The sequence below is a fragment of the Coloeus monedula genome (assembly GCF_965178545.1).
Source record: "Coloeus monedula genome assembly, chromosome: Z".
In the NCBI taxonomy this organism is placed as follows: domain Eukaryota; kingdom Metazoa; phylum Chordata; class Aves; order Passeriformes; family Corvidae; genus Coloeus; species Coloeus monedula.
Genome location: NC_138822.1, coordinates 72,920,683 through 72,942,151, shown reverse-complemented (window position 1 = coordinate 72,942,151; position 21,469 = coordinate 72,920,683). Strand labels below are relative to the sequence as shown.

General features: G+C 37.5%; 1 protein-coding gene across 2 annotated transcripts in view; it reads right to left on the bottom strand.

Moving 5' to 3' along the window:
• Positions 1-4,326: 4,326 nt before the first annotated feature.
• NUP155 (nucleoporin 155) overlaps positions 4,327-21,469 on the bottom strand; it is a 29,732-nt gene continuing 12,589 nt past the window's right edge. The window contains exons 16-36 of one of the 2 annotated variants that reach the window (XM_082302148.1): positions 21,295-21,383; positions 19,940-20,002; positions 18,907-18,966; positions 18,665-18,815; positions 17,733-17,799; positions 16,715-16,833; positions 16,409-16,512; positions 15,082-15,215; positions 13,150-13,341; positions 11,727-11,865; positions 10,920-11,055; positions 10,343-10,496; positions 9,978-10,082; positions 9,720-9,874; positions 9,154-9,283; positions 8,771-8,884; positions 8,185-8,305; positions 7,636-7,746; positions 6,739-6,875; positions 5,993-6,093; positions 4,327-4,757 (exon numbers count right to left, since the gene is read on the bottom strand). In XM_082302148.1, coding sequence (XP_082158274.1) covers positions 4,619-4,757; positions 5,993-6,093; positions 6,739-6,875; positions 7,636-7,746; positions 8,185-8,305; positions 8,771-8,884; positions 9,154-9,283; positions 9,720-9,874; positions 9,978-10,082; positions 10,343-10,496; positions 10,920-11,055; positions 11,727-11,865; positions 13,150-13,341; positions 15,082-15,215; positions 16,409-16,512; positions 16,715-16,833; positions 17,733-17,799; positions 18,665-18,815; positions 18,907-18,966; positions 19,940-20,002; positions 21,295-21,383 — 2,521 coding nt within the window. In that variant the 3' untranslated portion in view covers positions 4,327-4,618. The remainder of the gene's footprint in view (positions 4,758-5,992; positions 6,094-6,738; positions 6,876-7,635; positions 7,747-8,184; positions 8,306-8,770; positions 8,885-9,153; positions 9,284-9,719; positions 9,875-9,977; positions 10,083-10,342; positions 10,497-10,919; positions 11,056-11,726; positions 11,866-13,149; positions 13,342-15,081; positions 15,216-16,408; positions 16,513-16,714; positions 16,834-17,732; positions 17,800-18,664; positions 18,816-18,906; positions 18,967-19,939; positions 20,003-21,294; positions 21,384-21,469) is intronic. The other variant, XM_082302149.1, reaches the window with a different exon arrangement.

Genomic DNA, 21,469 nt, shown 5'->3' with positions numbered 1-21,469 from the left:
AGGGCCTTCCTGTGCCGCCCCGGGCGGGCTCAGCGCAAGGCGTCCGGCTGGACCCGCGCCTCTGAACACGCCGGCTTGGCAAGACGGGTGGGAGTCTCGCTGGCAGCCCAGAAAGCTGCCCGTACCCTCGGCTATATTCAAAGCAGCGTGGCCAGAAGACGGAGGGGATTCGGCCTCTCTGCTCTGCTCTGGTGAGACGCCACCTGGAGCGCTGCATCCAGCTCTGGAGTCCCAGCACAGGAATGGCATTGGACCAGTTGGAAAGGGTCCAGAGGAGCGCATCGATGAACAGAAGTAGGAGGACCTCTCCTATGAAGACAGGCTGAGAGAGCTGGGCTTGTTCAACCTGAAAAAAGTTCTGCAGAAACTTCATTGAGGCAAATCGGTCCTTAACGGGAGCTTGTGAAAAAGAGGAAAATTGGACTTTTTGCAAGGGTGTGTAGGACAAAGGGGAACAGTTTTAAACTAAAAGAGAAAATATTTACATTAGATGTTAGGAAGAAACTTTGAGGGTGGGGAGGCGCTGGCACAGGCCACCCAGAGGAGTTGAAGATGCCCCATCCCTGGAAACACTGAAGGCCAGGTTGGATGGGGCTCTGAGCATCCTGGTCTAGTTGAAGGTGTCCCTGCCTACGGCAGGGGGGTTTGAGCTATTTGATCTCTAAAATCCCTTCCAACTCAGACAATTTTAGGGTTCTATGAAGTCTCGTGTGTCAAGAAAACTGACTATGGAGACTTGATGAACACCACTCCCTCAGTGGGGAAAGCCAGACACCATGGATTGCCTGTGGCAACGGCCCACAGGCAACAGGGGCACACTGCTGTGGCTCCATGGGGGAGAATTTACATCAATATCAGTATTTGGGGATGAGGGTCATGAGAAACAGTAGGAAACACAGCTGATCAGCATTCTCTATACAATACAAGAATTACTGGAATTTAGGTGTTCCTGGTTTCAGCTGAGATAAAGTCAACATTCTTCCGAGTAGCTGGTACAGTGCTATATTTTTGATTTAGCAGAACAATGTTGATAACGTACTGATGTTTCAGTTGTTGCACCATAGTACTTACTCTATATAAAGGACTTTGCAGTGTCCTGTGCTCTGCCACCAAGCAGGTACACAAGAAGCCGGGAGGGAGCATGACCAGGAGGGCTGACATGAACTGGCCAAGTGGATTTTCCAGACCCTGGAACATCATGCTCAGTATATAACCCAGGGCATTGGGTGGAAGGAACCAATCACTGCTCAGGGACAGGCTAGGCACCAGTCAATCCAGGATGAGCAATTGCATTATGTGTATACTTGTGTATCTTACTCATCTCTTCTTGTTGTCTTCCTTTTTGTTATTATTACTTTTCTTTTTTTTTTTCAGTTATTAAACTGTTATGTCAACCTGTAAGTTTTACCTTTTTCCCCAAGTCCCCCTATCCTATGGAAGAGGGTATGGGAGTGAGCAAGTGGCTGTGTGATACCTGCAAGAGGGATTAAACCATGACAAGATGAAATACAAGTAGGGTGAGCAGTCACTATATTTCATCACCTTGAAGAAATGCCCTTGATACCCTTAAAGCAGCTATTCTTTGAAACTGGCCCTTGTTCCTACCTTCGGCCACCTTTCCCTAATCAGTCTTGATTGAAAGTTACAGAAGAAAAAAAAAGTAATGATACACTGATAATATTGTTAATGAGCAGTGTTTCACATTCATGTTGGTCTGTAACTTCCCTGTAATTATGATCCTTTATTTCATCTACTGCATTAACCTACCACTTCCCTTTGATCCCAGTTTTCCATGTAGGTCCAAATTTAAATTGGGAAACAGAACCTATCCTCCATCTGAGAGCAGAGTAAGTGTTATGAAAATAAAAGGTTATGTTTATACTGCAATTACCTGCTGTCATCTGAAAAATATCAGAGGTAACTTGTGATACACTTTGAAATACTCCTACTTTGATAAAGTGGTGTTGCCAGAGGCATCTTTATCCCATTAACTGGAGAAAAAAACCAGAAGAGCCGAACCTCGTCTGTGATTTGTGACTGTTCCAAACTTTTCAGTTATTTCTCCAGATCTGAAAATAGAAATCTGTTTGGTAATCTACATGGATTACAGAATGTGGCTGAACACAATATATTTTTATGCAAATATTGGAATTTAGTTAAATACATCAGTCAAGACTTTGGACATTATTTGTATGAAAAGAACTGCACTAACAAGGGTAAATGCATGACATCCTCGGTATGAAACATAGGTACTAGCAGAAGATAACTTCTATTATCTACAGATGGCATATTTTATATGGAAAGATGCAAATATTTTTCCCAGGACACACAGTACTACTTCTATTTAAATACTATATAAAAAAGCTAATTCTAATATTTCACCAATTTTTTTATCTAACAAGGTAAAAAGGAGCTGTATTTTAATTTTTATATTACTTCACTGAGTGCATTTTCTGTCTTAAATCACCAGAATGTTTTTGGGTATTCACAGAGAAAGAAATATACTTTAAGCAAAATTTTAGAGCAATCATATTTCATAATAAAGGTGCTGTAGAGGACTCAGCATGTGTGAGGCAGCAGAAATGATGCTCTCATTCTCCAACACTTTTCATTCCCCTTGTTTGGACAAAGACCGTTTGGTAGTGGTCCCATGTCCTCTAGAGGCACTGGGAGGAGCAGAGTGGAGCAGTGGAAGCATGCTGGGCCCATAACCTAGAGGTTGATGGATTAAAACCATCCTCTTCTAATGGATTTGTCTCCCATAGAGTACAAGACCTAGCAATCCCCAGGAGCAAGAAATTGGGCAAGGGAGGCAAGGAACCAGCATGGCAGAATAGGGAACTGCTAGTCAGACTAAAGGGAAAGAAATGCACAGATAATGGAAACTAGGACAGGGAACCTGGCAAGAGTTTAGAGAAAGGTTAGTTATGTAGGGATGAGGTGAGGAAGGCTGAGGAGAAGCTGGAACTGAACCTGGCAAGGGACATAAGGAATAACTGGAAGGGCTTCTACAGTTATGTGAACTAGAAAATGATGGTCAAAGAAAGGTGTAACATCTTGATAAACGATGGAAAACTGTTAACAGATGAGGAGAAAGCTGAGGTACTCAACAACTTTTTTGCCTCAGTCTTCAATGAAAACCTCTCTGCCCACACCTCTTGAGTCGATGAACAGCAGGATGGGGACTGGGGGAGCAAAGTGCTTCCCACTGCAAGAGAAGATCAGGTTCATGACCACCTGAGGAACCTGAATGTATGTAAGTCTATAGGACCTGGTGAGATGCCTCCTAGAGTCCTGAGGGAACTGTCTGATGTAGTTGGCAAGCCACTCTCCATGATATTTGAAAAGTCATGGTGGTCAAGTGAAGTCGCAGGTGACTGAAGAAAATGTATCCATCTGTAGAAAGGGAAGAATGACCCTGGGAACTACTAATGTGTCAGCTGTCCCTCTGTGCCTGGGAAGATCATGGAACAGATTCTCTTAGAAACTGTGCTGAGGCACTTGGAGAACAGAGAGGTGATTTGGGGTAACCTGCACAGCTTCACCAAGGGTTAGTTCTACCTGACCAACCCAGTAACCTTCATGATGGAGTGACTCCAATAGTGGACAAACAAAGGGCTCCAGATGTAATCTGTCTGGGCTTCTGTAAAGCCTTTCACATGGTCCCCCATACATCCTTCTCTAAATTTGAGAGACATCGGTTTGATGCATGATCTGTTTAGTAGGTAAGGAATTGGTTTGACAGTCACATCTAGAGGATAGTGGTCAACTGAGGGACATCAGTGACAAGTGGTCCCCCTCAGGGGTCCAAGGTATTGGGACCACTGTTATTTAATATCTTCATTAATGACAAAGGAATCGAATGCACCATCAGCAAGTCTGCAGATGAGGAGTGGGCCCATGGGAATCGCATGAGGCGTAATAAGACCAAGTGCTGGTGCTGCTCTTGGGTTGGGGCAACCCCTGCAATCAACCCAGGCTGGGGATGAACAGATCAGAGCAGCCCTCCCAAGAAGGACTTGGGGGTACTGGTGGGTGAGAGGCTGGACATGCCCCAGCCATGGCACTCACAGCCCAGAGAGCCAAACGTGTTCTGGGCTGCATCCAGAGCCCCGTGGGCAGCAGGGGAAGGAGGGGATTCTAAGTGTGTATACAATTTGGTGTTTGTGTGCATGTAATAAAAGTAGACAGAAGTCACTTCTTGACTTCTTTATTTGATTTTAACAGATACAACATATTAAGACAGAATAGGGAAAATAATTTGCTTTTCCCCATTATTTGAAACAAAGAAAAAGAAAATATTTTTGAAATATTTTTTATCCCCAAGGCAAAGATCACACAACGTATTTTATTTCAACAGTATAAAAAAAAGCTTTCTATTGTTAAAAAACCTAGTAGTAGTAAAAGAAACTCCATTTGTCACATTTACATTCTACAATTTGTAGATACTTTTAGAATAGCATGAATACAGGCCACACATTCAATAACCGTGGCAGGAGAAAACTTTCTCAGGACTTTTTTTCTGAGGATTTGTTCGTTCATAATTCAGTGCTGACATCTGAACCTTTATTTCAGTTTATATTACCTGCTCTAATTATTCTGTTCTTGTATTAGTCAATCAGTGAAGCCGTTCTAACTTGGCCTGTAGAGATTTAAAATTCCCAATAGTAGTCTGCACCATTAGCGTGGGGCTCATAGACTGAAGTTCAACCAGGTAGCAACTAACAGCATCCAAGCAAACATTTGTGAATCGTCGCCTGCAAAGAGAACAAAGAATAACAACAAGCTCCTTTTTAATCCCATATCTTAGAATTCATCTGAACTAGAACATGAGCATTCTTTGAGTTGTAATGGAAGAGCGTATCAGTAAGATATCTGTCAGCTACTTTTAAGTATTTTACTATTTATTAGAGAAATTTATCTTTGAAATCTAATGCCTGTGACTAACGCATAATGGGAAAATAAATGACCCACTACTATTTATCTGATGTTAAATATAAACTATAAAGCATGATACAGTTCATAGCAATGTGAAATATTTAGATAGTACTGTAGATGTTATTACAGTCATAAAGTTTAAGTTACTAATTTAGATAGCAATTTAAATGTCTTAAATTATAAGCAAATCTCAATTTATGTAACATCTTAGTACGTATTAAAATCAGACAACATTCACTTAAGTTCTAACGTATTTAAATCAGCCAACCATAGAAGACCAATAAAGTGATAAAAGATAGAAATAAACAGTATGTGAACAGGGGATATTTATATGTATATTTTTCGGAAGAATCAGAAACATCTGTGTTTAGAAGAGTTATCAAGACTTTGCCTAGTTTTGCTTACTATTATTGAGACAAGATAGCTCTGAATGAAGTTCGTATAGTCTATTCGAACAAAAAATTATCAAAACTAGAAATGACATGCAGGCAACTTTTTCAAGTACTTAGCTATCTTTTTTTGCTAGAAATTTTTTCTATTATAACTAGATTTCTTCCTGATGTGAACTAATCTGAATTTTAGTCTTGGAGACTGATTCATCATCAGCCTCTTATAAACAACCGGGGAAGATCCATCCCAATGTTTAGTCTTCTCTTTTCCAGAGTAACTCAGAGCTTCTAGAATTTGTACATGAACCAGTTCACAGTTTCAATCACAAAATGCCCAGTTGTCATTTTCCCCCGCTTTTACACATTGCCTCAGATTTGTCTGAGCTAATCCTTAAAGTCTGTTGCCAAAATTTACAAAATAATCCTCTCAGTTCCTCATGTATCTTCAGTGATGTGAAGAAAATTGCCTTTGTGGAAGTAGTTTATAAGGGAGAATTCTACAATTTTATATAAAATGGTTTTGAATGATGAGTGTTAGTCACCACTGCTAGGAATAAAATATTAAATTCACCCAAAAGAAAAGAAGAAAAGCTTTGGGAATTGCTGGAGTGAAGTATTTAGAATATTTTGTTTCACTATTCATTATGATATAGCTATTCTTTTACCTCATAGGTACTCTGCTGGGATCCTGTACATATCCTGATAGTAATACATGAATACACTCTAGGAGGTGCAAAGGCTTTTTCATTCTATTCCAATATGGATCCTAAAAAAAGCCAAACCAAAACAAAAAACCCAAAATATTAAGGACACAAATATTAAGGAGACAAGACAAAAAAAAGTGTGTGGTGTGTACACGAATTGCCAGCTGCAGCACTTACTTATTTATTGTATAAAAAATGTAAGATAAATGGGAATTCTACCTTAATCTATACTTAACTCTGCACTTAAATATTATTTTAAATTACATACAAAAACATACATAAATTTAACTCAATTTTCTATTACCACACAAGTCGAATCTCTTTATTTATTGCATCAATGATCAGACAAGATGCAGTAATACAACCAATTTTAATCATTATTAAGAAACAAATAATATTAATATATTCAATATATGCTGTTCCTTCTGCAACGTAAGAATTCTAATCCTATTTCATCCTAAACTAGCTCTAGGTGAACTAGAAGAATTAACAAATTTCCTTATCATGCTCTAGGACTGAAATGAATTAAATCAACACATTTTATTCACAGCAGGAAAAGACAGCTTTTTAAGAGTATTTGAACAAAGAAAGTAAAGCCTTGGATGTATATTTTGTTACATCCTTCCTTATATTATTTCATGTTTCCCACTAAAGAGTGACCTTGATAAAGTTGAAACCATAATTTTTATTTGTGCTATTTTCCTTACCCGTGCCTTAAACAGCTGGTCATATACTTCAAGCAGCCTTGGCAATGGCACTCCAATTTCTTGCATGGTGTATGTTACAAAACCTACATCCCAGTTCAAAGTGCAGACCTGTTGCTCTAGAAACTGCACTAGGAAATCTGGAGGACAAAAGTGAGGGAATATTTAGATTCCAACTTGTTACTGGGACTGTAGGAAAAAAAGGCATTTAAAAGTTGTTTACTATCAGCAGTGCATGGCAGGGATTAGTCATACTTAGTACTTTGTTACAGTTTTGCCATGCAACTATCTATTAACTTTTGTTTCTACACAAAAACACATACTACCACTACATTTGTGAGAATGGCCAGCAAAATGACTAGAGCTTAAGTGCCTGTAACAATTAACAGTGTATTGTTCAGCACTAAATGTTCATATTTAATGCCGTTGCACAATATTTTAGTATTATAAAAAAAGATTTACCGCTGAACAATAAATATTCCAGGTTTTTATATAATACCATGTTGTCAAAACATATGAGCATCAAAAAAACCAGAAACTCTAAAATGGTCCAGAAATCTCCTGAATTGTTTTCAGGATCTACCCTCTAGATGGCAGACGGTTTATACAGAATTCCAAGAGACAGCAAATAAATGTGGTTGCTTAAAATCTTAAATGCATAAATACATATTTTGTACTTTGTGCTTTGAATTCACTTTACTACTTTCTAAAATGGGATCTGCACAGTCATCCAAAAGTAACTGCTGCTGCCACCTAAACTTCATTTATTTCCCATTTCTTTTGAGATTAAAAAACGAAAAATGCTTCTTAGTTTAAAACTTTTAAAAGAGGCTAAAAAAACAAGCTGAAACCCGTCCATCAAACCCATATGCTTATTTACTATGCCAGCTAACAACTTGCCTAAAGGAAAGTAGCGAGGTGTGCCAGCATAGATCTTTCCAAGCAATGCCAGCTTCAGACAAAGCGCTTGCATTCTGTCAGTGGGGCTCAGAGATACACTGTCGCTCAACTCTGGAAGTGAAAAGAAAACAGAGAGAATGTCAGGAAAAGTTCCACAGTTACACAGAACGACACCGAGGTACCTAAATTTATAAATAATACATGAAAATCTTACACTGTTGTCAATGAAAAATCAGCACATGGAAGTGAAAATACAACCATTTCTGGTGTGTTTGCATGTACATGCGTAAGTTTTTATGCTTCTGTCAAGTTCCACGCAAATCTACTTAAAAAGCCACAACCAAACAAAACCACACTCCAGAACTCCTCAAGAAATCCACTACCACACAGCTTTCCCTTAGATCTCTATCAAGGTTGCTTACGCAACGGCAAACTCGAACCCAAAAACCAAGGGGGGAAAAAAATCCAAAACAGGAACAGAGAATGAATTACTAACTCACGGTAAAGGATAAGAGAGATCATCACAACTGCTAGTCCATTAAGACCTACCTTTTTCAATGATTTCTTGCCAGAGAGTTTGCACCAAGATAGGATCAGAATGACCTGCACAATGTATAATTGCAAGCTTACACTCCGAGAGCTTAAAAGGGTCAGCAAATTCTCCATACAGCTGGAAGAAAAATTACCAAGCTTTACCTTTCATGTAGGATCAAATTAAATTTTAAAAATCAGTTGTTCCTTATTTTGTGTGATAGACAGACTAGTAAAGATGGAACTTAAGTAACTGTTATCAATTACTAAATTTTTTTTTTGCTACATTTAGTTTCACTTCTTAGATGCAACCCTACATTTTATATGAATTTAAAATTAAAACTTAATTTTCCAACAATTTTTTCAACAAATGAAGAAAGCTAAGAGACTTAATAATGAAAACATGTGAAAGAAATTAAAGTACTGAAGACTGAAAGACTACTAAAGGACAGAAAATGACAGTCCAGGGTAACAGACATTCTGAGACCAGGGATGATAAACTGCCTACTACTCTTCCTAGTAAGGATAGAATCATTCTTTGCAAAACACCTTTTCCTCCCAAAATTTGATAAACTGGACTTTAACACAAGGAAATTTCAATCACCTTGGTTATATCCATCAACTCAGCATCAAGCTGGGAGATTGCATCTTGTACTGAAGAATGATGCGAATACTGCCGCTGTAATGTTTCTTGTATTTGAAGCTGGATCCTGGCAACCTTGTTTAAGAGGAAAATACAGTATTTCAAGATTGAATTAATTTAATCAAAGTTTAAGAACACACCCAGAATTAACTTTACCCTATTTAAATGTAGAAATCTTGCTGCCTTACACCATTAGGTCTATTTTCAACTGGCTAACTTTGCCATGTTAGGAGGAAAGCACAGAAATCCATTTATACAGAACTGGTAATAAAACCATTATGTGCCAATGAGACAAAGTGAAATAATGTATTTACAGTGTAACTTAGATCAGTATTTTTTCTTACTTCCATTTTCTCTTCTAGTTCATGTAGGAATTCACCATCTGCAGCTATAGAGGATATGGCAGTGGAACTTTTGGCACTCAGAATGGCACGTGCAATGTATTCAAGACGCTGCTGAAGAGAAATTTCTGTGCTACAAAACAAATATTCAAAATAAAATGAATACTTAATATAATTATTTGAGGTTTAGTTATATTCTAGCTAGACTCTGGGAAGTAGTACGCGCCTTTTCCAGATTTTCATTCAGGACGCGATCCAACTGTGTAACCCCATCTTTGCTGCAAGCTTGGTACTGGTGTACTTCTCAAAGAACTGACCACTTAATATATGGTAATTACCGGAAATACATTGCAATGTAATATATAATACTTAAGTAAACGTTATCTTTTTTTTCAAATAATTGCCTAAATTTAAAGATAGCACATTCTATAATTTTTTTTTTTTACAGAAAACCTCTTTGAACATTGACCTTTTCTTAAAATACTTACACATAATGTTTTGGTTTTAGTTTTTCCAGTTTTTCCCTAATTACCTCAATACAGATGCAATAGATCACACATAATCCATACCTATGGAGGTCAGCCAATTTAGCCAAGACTCTAGCAGCATTACTAAAATTTCTGTTCTTTTCAAAGTATCTCCAGAGTAAATCCATATAGCGGACTTTGTTTTGGTCAATCTTGGTCATCCGCACCAGGTAGGGTTCCAAAAAGGGGGCAGTAACCTGCAGATATCAGAAAGAAAACAGTTATACTCTTGCTCTTCCCTGTTTTTTGAAGCACTATTACAATTACCTCTCCCAGTTAACTGTGTATAGATGAGCTCACCTGTAACAGCTTGTCCGCCAAGTCAGCTTGTATCAACCAGTTGTAAAGTGCAATACTGAAGAGTTCATCTGTGGAACGCTGAGCCAGCTTTAGCATTTGTTCAAACTAAGGGAAGAAAAGGCCAGAGCTGCTATTCCAGAAGTGGTTACATAACTTTAAGACGTGAATTACCATGTGACAATACTTAGGTTCATGTTATTCACATGTCATCATTTCTATGGATGCTCTAGATACAGAGGCCAATTTATGACAAATCTTCACTTTGCTAAACTATTCCATAATTTTATTCAAATGATAAATTCTAGACCCCTTCAAATCACACTGTTCTCTGGAGTGCAGTCATGACTTTCTTGTGAGTTTCTTACATGGTGTCCAGCTTCTTCATTGCTTAGCATGTTGGGGTCAGAGGACAGCACTGGAGGACCTGGCTTTTTGGGTACACTGGGAGACTGAGGAGCAGCTTTACTTTGATTCACTAACTCTTGAAGGGTGTCAGTGATACACTTGTAGCTGTTCAATCTGTAAACAGAGCAAAAGAAAATAAAAGCCCCATAATTTTCATTCAACTGTCTATGAAGTAGTTTTCTCAAGTGTTGTTATTGTATGACTTTGTAGACAGTTACTAAAATTTAAAAAGGTCGCAGATTATTGTCAGCTAGTTGTCACAACCTAGTTCGTTCTCATTCATCTTTCTAAGAAGTATTTCTGTGCTGTTCTGATCACAATGTTTTCAGCATCTATCACTTTTTGTTTCAGATTAAGATGCTGCCATAGTAATCATAATCAAGGGGAGCATGCTGGGCAACAATATTTATATTGTGTCCCTTATCATAAAATGCTTGTTTATTATTACCCTGCATACCTTCCCTAAAAGAGCTACTCTTCCAGTCACTTGAAATAAAGCACCCCATATAATGACCATAAATTATCCTGGAAACTTGCCTTTCTTGAAAAGCTTGGAGTCCAACAACGTCTTCTTCTGGTTCTCCATTTTTATAGAAATGAAGGCCAAGACCTTGGGGATCTTTCTTTTCAGCAGCTGTAAGAGAGAGCTCTACTACTCCCTCATAGAAACGCACTAGGAAAAATCAAAACAAATATCACTGTTCATTATTGTATGAAACAACAAAACGGTAAGTGACATCAAACACTTCTCATTTTAGCAAGCAAGAAAAAAAAAAAAAACACTATTCACTCTGGTCTGTGTCATATAAAGTTTGCACCTATTCCTACCCTGTGAGACTTACATGTAAATTTGAGGTTAGATATTAAGTTACATCAGAATGTCCTGCACAATGTATAATACTGTATTTCTTAACAGTTATATAATTTAAATGTAGATGTAACTGGTATACTAACTTCTACTGCACTAAATTGGATTCAGAACTACCTTTCAAACAGTGTATTATGTATACAAGTTACCTGAAACCGTCTGCTTACATAGAACCCAATAATTTTCCTAAAAATATTTTAACCAGATATATGAAACAAATAGACTCCACAATATGAAATAAGTGCACGGGAATATTTTAATATAGAAATGGATTTCTTGGTTGGTTTGTGAAACCTAGAAAGGCTTTAAAAAAGAAGAACAGTCTGGCACATTTTAATTGTTAGAGTTATTAACTAACCGTTTATGGTAAAAAACCATAAAAACCAAGTTGAAAATTAGTAAACAAAACAAACAGAAAACATGGCATGAAAGGATGCCACAGAAATTATTTAACATGATCAGTGACTGGCTCTTACCCTGCCTGTACTGTGCACAAACATTAGCAAGGTCTACTTGATTGCTGATCTTCTGGTACTCTTTCAGTGACTCCCTCAGCATCTTCTCTTTTTCCATTTTGCTTTGTGCTTGTCGAGACCTCTGAAGAAGTTCATTTGCCTAAAGACAAATGATGGAAAAATGGAAATTATTCACACGAGCACATCATGCACAGATCATGGATACTGTGAGTGAATTATTATTCCAAACTTCAAAGCTGAAACAGTAGAAACACCACCCTCTCAAAAGCAGTCTCTGGTCACTAAGTTTCCAGCAGAAAGGCTACGATAGCATTAGTGAGAAGGGCTGAAGACTTAACAACTGGTTTCTCATTCTCTCCTCACCAGTTACTTGTTTCAAATTTACTTGAAAACCTTCAAACACCTAAGTTCTTAAACAAAATTATCTCTCACAAATTCCAGTAAACCATGCCACAGACAAAAACCAAGATACTACTGTAAGAGACAGTTTGAAGATCCCTCATCTGCCTCACAATCATCGCCGAGGACAGAGACTGAACACAGAAGTCCTGGCCTGGCTGAGGTGGGATGTCTGCCAAGTGTTGCCTACGGGTGTGCCCACTGGGAACTGGTACGCATTCCTGAGGAAAATTAGTGCAGGTCACAATGGACTGTGCCATTCCTGCTGCCCAGGTGGGAAGGACTGCGCTGAAGCAGAAAGGAACGACCTGTCCTGTACACCTGTCCTGTACCTGTTTCCCAAAGCAACAGGCCCCATAACAACGGCTGTAGATTCCCCCACCTCTTGGCCAGTTGCCCCTCGCTTCTGAAAAGGACTATAAAGGGACTTCCTGAAATAACTGAGCCCAAGATCTCCCCACGGAAAGAAGATGGATCTATTGGCGGAAGACCACAAGGACTTCGTCTCATCCGTTGGTAGCTATTGCCCCCTCTTTTTCCCCCCCGCCTCTACTTTGTTTTTCTTTATCTCTCTCTCTTTCTCTCTTCTCTTGCATTACTGTGTTGTGGGCACTTAATAAAGGTGCACTGTTTGATTAAGACCTAAATCTCTTGTGTCCTTTCACACTCTGAGATCGATAAACAACAAGCTCCCCCGCTTGCATTAGCGGATCGTGACAACTATGCTGAGGAAAGACTGGAATAAGAAAACATTTTAGCAACATAAAGAAGACAGGTAGACATCAGATTAGAGTTAAGACACTATGAACATTACAAATAACTGCAAATGCTTCAAACAAATTTCATGTAATGTTCAGCATTAATCAACTGAAAGACAAAAATATGCCCACAACTTGACTTCATTATTTCTTCTGCTTCTGAAACTACTTGAGCATAATAATGACTCATAGGCTGCCCAACGTACCTCATTTGAGCATGTTTTTAAGCTGTGTTTTGCTGCTGTACAATCTGGAAGCACACTTACCTTTGAACACACAGCATCATCAGTGCTATAAAGAAGAGGACAGATATCTTGCAAATGGGCAATGATTCCATCCACAGCAGCATTATCTCTGATGTAACAGTTTATAAGAGATGCAATGAGTGCTCCAGTCAACTCTCTGTCTCTAATCACCAAGTCTTTAAAAGCGGTAATCTTTAGTTGTTCTTGAAGTTCCTGAAGATGAGACAGAATTTCATTTGTTTACCAAATCTTTTACTTGACCCTGTTTAGGAAAGTCAGAATGTTCCAGCAGCAAAGTGAACTGTTTCTAATAATTAAAAACATACAAAATTTCAACAACTACAATGTACAGCATAGAAATATACTATTTAAAATACACATTTTATAGCAAAATAAAATTAATAAAGCAAGGGCTACTGCTGAAGGTACTAGATCCCTGGGTGCCTAAGGACACTGAAAACTCTTAACAGACTTCCTCTGCCATCTTCACTACGTGTCACCTCTGTTTCAGATCTCTGATAGTAAGAATGGAATTAGCAGTTCCTTTCACTTCACAGGGCACTGTCAGAATGCACACCCTATGAGTCTGTCCAAGCTTTTAATAATGGGAACAATCTGACTACTGTCATAGATGAAAAAAATGACAGATTCAACAAAAGCAGGAGTTTGAAAAGTTCAAGGTGTGCACTCTTTATGCTTTTAAAAATTGAATTAATTGAAGGTTTCTGATTTTTTAAAATTTATTATGAATATGTGAGCACACAGTTACCAGTAGTATCTATGTAGTGTCTACAGATGATACTAACAGCATGATAATACAACTACAAAAACTCCTAAACTACTGAAGACAAAGGAAAATATTTTACTTGTTAAACAGTTAGTTAGCTCTTTGTCCAACATAAAATAATAGTTGCCTAAGTCTACCCAATGCAAGAGCCCGAAGAGCAACAGCTTCTGTACCTCTGTAAGGTTTTAAAATTGTTCTTTTTGTGAACAAAGAATACAACTTCTCAAATAATCCTATTGAGTTCTAGGGGAGAATGCCTAGTATTCAAATTAATAGCTTTTGTCAAAGGTTGGGTACAAATTTGACATTAGCAAAGGGTGCACAGCAGTAGCACCCATAGTTCTACAAGTTGTCTTCTTCACAAACCAGGAGGCTGAAAGAACTGGGATCATTTAGCCTGGAGGCTGAGGGAAGTACGTGGGATCTTACTAATATTTTTGGGAAAGTGTAATGAATGCAGAGTCAGGTTTTTCTCAGTGGTAACCAGTAACAGGACACTGCACAATGGTCAAAAACTGAAGCAAAGTAAATTACACCTGAATGGAAGAGAAATTTTTCTTACTCTAGAGGTGGTTCAACACTGGAACAGGTTGCTCAGAGACACCAAGGAGTTTTCATCTTTGGAGATATTAAAATCCTTACTGGACACAGTCCGGTGCAATCTGCTCTAGCGGACCCTGCTTTGAGAGTCAATTAGATTATTCACCCCACTGCAGAGGGGACAGATGATCTCCAATGGTTCCTTCCAGCCTCAGGTATTCTGTGGTAAATTCTGGAACCCCACTTACACAGAAGAGGAAGGACGCTACTACCATATTGTTCTCCATCTTTCATCAACACTAAGGCAAAGAGTGAATACCACTTGGCTGGAAAATACTGGTCTATTCATTTCAGCACATTTTGCAGAATGTGCTTAAGGTAAAAAACCAGTAATTTATAAAATCAGATTCAGTATTAACTATCAATAAAACTAAAACAATTTGTTAGTGACACTTCCAATTTCATAAAATTGACTGATTATGTCAATACTACATATCAGTCTCTTAAACATTTGTAACCTGAATAAAAATTTACAAATAATCATCCTTTGGGAATACTTACATAGCAAAAGAAATTCAGGTGATAAGTACAAACAAATTAAAATTGTATCCAGATCCAGACCTTACCTTCTGAAGCTCACCTACAGCAACACTGAATTGGTGCTCACATAGCAACTTCCATAAAGCCAGTGCCTGGCAGGTTTTGCGAACAAGCTGCTGGATGCCTTGAAGTGAGTTCTTCTCAGTTAGCTGTGCCTCAGCTGAAAAAGCAGAGATTGCCAGCACATAATTGTTTTACATATTTCAAATAAGCATGTAAGTTTTTGAGGTTTTTCAGTAACAACCTCCTTAAATTTCTGTTTTTGTTTTTTTTTTTTTTCTTTTCCATTCTTGATTAATGCTGTCTAGCTCTCTTGGGAGACAACCACCATGTCAACTCTGCACCAAAACAAATATAATCTGTTAACTTTTAATTCAAACTAGGCAACAAAGGAGTCAGACGCTCTGAAGAAGAAGTATGGTTTCCTGTGAACGCACTAGATTTACATATCAGCCTTAAATTTTTACTTTTTTTTTTCAAAAATAGCTATCATAAATGTATTTCTGACCCATATTTACTTGTAGGGAGAACAATAAGATAACAACTGTGGTCAATACTGTCTACACTACTCCAAAAACTACAACATTTAAATCTGGTAGGATGTATTATATTAACTGAAAGGATAATGTGTTCATACTTGTAACTTGGTTGAACGTAATTGCAACAATTTATGTGCGTACTTTTGAGTGCTTACACTTCACAGATGAGGTAACAATAATTACATTGTGTCATTTAGCAACCCAAAAGGATTTATGAACTTAGTAACAAATAAAAATAAAGAATAAAATTATTAAAGGTCAACCAAATCCTACATAGTGACTTACATAAAACTTTTACATCTGCACTATTAAAAATCCAGGATTATACCCACATGGACCACAAACATCCTTAATTCCATACATGCAGCTGCAACACTTCCCAGCTTGCCTGCAAGTGCTGGGCAAAAGCTGCACTATAAGAGAACAAGAATTCAAATGGGCTTTGTGACAGATGTCATATTTCTAAACAAAATTTTGTAGACATTTCAATGACTGCACCTTTGAAAATCTGCACTACAGTAATTTTTTTAATAGGAATTGTGCTCACTTGTCTCACAAAACAACTGCTCAACAAATGCTATCCTGTAAATATAAACAGGTGTGCAGCTACTAAATACTGTGAGGAGATTAAACAACCTTATCCATAATGGAGAACATTAGGAAGGAAAAAACAGAGCATGCAAAAAAATGGCTTAACGTAAAATTTGTGTGGAAAAAAGGCCTTTTTATTCAAAGGCTTTCATAAGAAAAGTGAGAAAGGCAACATCCAAATGCATCATTCTCTGATACTTTCTGTTCAAAAATTATTACGTACCATGATATTTCCTTTGGAGCTCTTGCTGGACTTGCTGAGAACTTCCACCATCAGGCCGCATAAAACCCAGGAGCCTCTGTTGTAGATTGGCTGGTGTGCTGAAACTGCAAGTTAAGAAAAACCCCAACAGATGCTAATATGATTACAAAAACTGAATCTTTTAATGATGAATCTAACAAACTAATTTTAGCATCTGAATGTTGAAGCTGGAGATCATACAAACACTTCAACTTTACAAACCCATATGGTAGTTTTTCAAAAGCTGGACATTAAATTCCACATGTAAATTTACCACAGTTAATATACCTTGGGTTTCCAAGTGCTCCTACTGTAGCAAACTGTGAATTTCTATCCAGAAATTCTTGTAAACCTTTTAGTTCTTGTAGCACACATTCCAGCATACGGGATGGAACACTGCTTTCTATCTGCAAAAGAAAGCAAACTTCTTTACAGAAAGCTGGGTTTTCCCACTTCTTTTTCCAAAAAATTTCAATTTTAAGCTAATGTCACTGAAAAGACAAATAAGAGGGTACAACAAATAAATTGTGTATCAGTAACAGATCTCTAGAACACAACACGATTATACCACATTCATTGAGGTGGCACACACGTGAAGAGGCAGGAGTCCTCTGAAGATACACTGTATTCAAGATGCCCCTCTGATAACTAAATCAGCTATGCTTTACTACTTCCAACTCTAAACTAGAACAAGGATTGAGCACTGCTAAAACACAGAGTATAACTGCCAAAGTCTTCCAGAGTCTCCCAGTTACCTTAGGAGGTAGGAGGAGAAAAGCTCACGTAGCAGTTAATTTGCAGTGCTCAAATTACTCAGATCAGGATTCTACCAACAGCCACAGCCAGAAAAGATTTTATTTTGATCATGGACAAAAAGTGAAACAGCAAGATGTCAGGAAAATGATGGAAATTTTTTTATGTCTTTCCATAACTGCAGTGACTATCCCAAACCACTAAAGCATTTTATTTTTAGGGTTTGTCTGGAGGGCATATGCAGAAACCCTAAGTGAGTATTAAGGAAGTGCTGTCAGTAAACGTGGAGAAAACTGGCCATTGCCAAGTAAAAGCAGAGATTAAATTAGTTTGGTTTCTTAGAAAGTAACATTAGAAAGAATACCTTAAAAAGACAACTAATTCTCAGTTAAGAGCTCAGCACTCAGGAAAACAATGACATGACAAACGACGGGTTTTGTACCTAACAGTTTATAGCTGGGCATGGAAGTTAAAAAGGACCTCAGAAGTTTAAAAGGACTTAAGACAAATACTAAAAGAAACTTCTAAGAAGACAGAATAATCTTTTACATACTGCAACAACTTCTCGATTGCCACTTTTGAAAACTCGCTCCACGACTATACTGCCATCCCAAATATTTCTGAAAAACAAAACAGTTTGTGTTAAAAGCCAAGTCATTTAAGCAAGTATTTTTGCAAGTTTTCTATGTATAATTTCTTAAAAAAGAATTAGTAAAACTTTGAAGTTAAAAGTCTAAAATAAGGATTAATTTTTGATGAAAACTATTAATATTTGATGAAAACTATTTTGATTGAAAAATATTCCAAAAAGTAGCCATTATATAATTATGAATGACACAGATATAAGTAATTACTAAAATTCCAGATTTTAAAACTTTGATTAAATTAAATTTGACACTTTCAAATACTATAGATGAATATGATTCCCTGGAAATAGAGTGTAAACAAATTAGTGTATTAACAAAAATTTCTTTCCCAGTCAGCATGCAGAGAGATCACCAACACATGCAGAGTTCTGTTCTTGCTTGGTTTGTTTAGGGCTCAGCATCCAAGGTAACAGAATCTTTAGTCCTGCTTCACTGCTCTGACTTGAGCATTCTGATTAAAGATTCTTAATAGAATTTATTTAAAGCCAAGACTTTGATCTTGTAAGTCCTTCTGCATTTTTGTTTCGTCCTTCCATAGGAGTTTAAAACACACATAGGTTTGAAAAATAAAACTGCAGTTTTCAGAGTTGTGTTTATGCACTTGATTGCAGGCTCAGTATCTAAGCAACTCTCCTGCCCTAAGCATTCAGTGAATGTATTATTACTAAAAGAGCTGCAAAGACAATGTATTATATAGACAGGTATTTAATAAATACAACATCAAAATTTACTAATTTCCAATTTAAATGCTATTAATATAGAATGCACCCAAGCATTAGTGCAAAGAAAAACTACAAAACAAACTGAGCGACAGAATCTCTTTTTACAAAGACCTCACCCTATAATCCGAGCAAAGTATATGCAGATTCCATTGTGTCTACCAGAAAACACTATCTCGGGGCCCATCATTCCACTAATGGATGTACCAGGGTGAGACATGGAATTTCCAGAAGGAAACATGGGAGTTGACATAGCAGTAGGTTGTAAACCTAGGGTAAAAATAGGTGAATATTACTCCTTTGAATGCCAATAAAAAAGCCTAGTTGAAAAAAAAAAAAAAGAAAGAAAAGCAGGTGTTACCTTGCCCAGATGTCAGAATGCTAGGATTAGAATATGGACTATCAACAGTCAAAGGGGAACCTAAAAAGGGAAAAGAAATAAAGGTAAGGTTGTTAAACACAGTCCAAACCACCCCCCCCCAAATCTAACACATAAAGTATCTGTGTAAAAGCAGCAAAGTTGTTAAATCAAATACTTTAAATGTTTTATTTATAGTTTATTTACAGTTAAGTATCAAATTGCACTCATTTCTTATCAACGAACACTCCGCAAGTGAACCAAATGGATACACTTCCTTCAAGTGCAGTTGAAGCAGCATTCTTTTCCCAGCATTCATGTGCTATTTACTGCACATCATCTGTTGTCTGCACTGGGTATATTGTCTGCATACTTTTTGTTGTTCCTCACCTTCTGAATGCTGAACACTGGTAATACTACTTTTTATTTTTACATGGGGAAGATGGACAAACACTACAGCAACACTGCTAACTCAAAACACTTAGTCTGAGACTGTCCACAGCCTCAAGTTCAGTCATGAATACTCAATCTCCTCCTGAAAATTAAGTCTGAATATCTAACTTATATCCTGATATCAAAATATCAGGAACATGTGTGGTCATCTACAAAAATGTCCACATTAGGAAGCAAGATGATGTATCACAGAAAATGCAAGAAAATCGGCACTCTGAAAATTTGGCTTCTGTCAAAGAATCAGTTCTTGCCTAATTTCCTACAGTTCTCTCAACTTGGCAACACACAACAGCACATAGGACAACACAGTGCCAATGCATTCTCAAGAGCACACGGTCTTGTGTGCCAAGCAAAGCACAAACTCGCAGAAAAGCAGCATGCAAATGCATGACTAGACTTTGAACAGTGGGAAAAAGATGGAAATAAGTTAAAGGCACCTGGCCTTTTAATGCTAACATTATTGTAATGTAGTTTCACATGCAAAATTATGAGGTGGTTTAATGAATTTCTGTTAGCAGTGTCTGACCCACCACATGGGACATCCACAATATCAGAATCTTAATTTCACATGACAGTTCTCTACCCTTTGAGCAAACTGAGAAAGTAGAAGGAGAAGAATGGTGCCATCTTCCACCTGGACCTGTTACTGAAGCAAAATGGAAACATCTGCTTTGATACTAGGTTTGAAAGAGGCATTTATGACAATGACAAAAATATGCAAACATTTTGACTTGGGAAAAGTACACTTACTTCTAAAATGAGTCCCCTTGTTGACTATAGAGCTTCCGGTTATTTCCCCCACAACTTAGTCTGCTACTAGCACCTGTTCTTCCCACAGCTGCCATTCTCTCAAACTCAGACTTAATTTTACATACTTATGCCTTTCCTCAGCTCTTGCCCATACTGTTACCGTTCCACACCATAAGGGTTGGAAAGTGATGACACTGATTCATTAAAACTAGCCACTGTTCTTAGTGTTTTAATAGTAGTTAAGAATTCTGAAAAACAGGGTCAACTGCTTTTCCTGAACTTCATCCTAGTTCAGCACATTTTTCTCCAATACTTAGGAATTTGGGTATGCGTCAAAATATGGTAGTAAAATTGAATTTCTTTGAATTCCAGGCAAACAAGTTTATTTCCCAAGTCCGTTGTGTAAAATCGAATGCTACATGTCAGATAAAGGTAGAGGTTCTTATAAATAAATAAATTATTGACAAAAAATAGTAATTAATTTAATTCAGTATTTCAATCAGAGTTTCAAATTCATCATTATGAATTTCTTTTTCAGAAACCCTTCAAATATGGAATTGAGTAACACATATTAAGGGACAGCAACTGCAGAAATGTAAGTGAATCTGAGAATTCAAAAAGGCCTCCACTCCAAGAAGCATCAAATTCTGAGGAGAAACAATAAGCACTTTTGTCCTTTGTAGGTGGCACTGAAGACTGAAGCAGAACCCAAATGCTAAAGACAGAGCTTTTAAAGGGAGAAGTCATTCCAAATAACTAGCTCATTTCTTGATCAAATTTCTTCTTCCTTCTCATAAGCAGTATCTGTAGAGGTATGACAATGACACTGTAGGAAGATACTGTTATAGCTACACAGCAACCAACTAAGCTTTGTGAAGTCTAAAATATATTATTTATAAGTTTATTGCTGCTGAAATGACTCTGGAAATAACAAATGTATACTTTCTTCACAGTGTCTTAACAGAGTAAATGCAACATGGACACATAATTTCAGATAACAAGACCTCCTCACCAAATACAAAAATCACTCAAGAGAAATGGAAAAAGCTCTGGTCACTAACTAGCCAGTAAGTGAAAAAAACCCAGTCTGTTTCAGACAAAAAGAACACAAGTACTTGTGAGAAGACAAAACACAACATATTCAAGGGAAAAAAACCTGTCCAAAACTATTAAATGCTTGCTACATACCTGCAGAAACAGGAGAACCCAAAATAGGTCCAACGTTGCTGGGAGGAGGCAGAGCTGATGGAAATCTCATTTGTGCTTCTCCACCATACCTAAAGTTTGCAAAACCAAAAATTCTCAACATGTCATGCACAGCCCATTCAATTTTCATGCCTTTGAGAACTAACAGAAGTTTTGT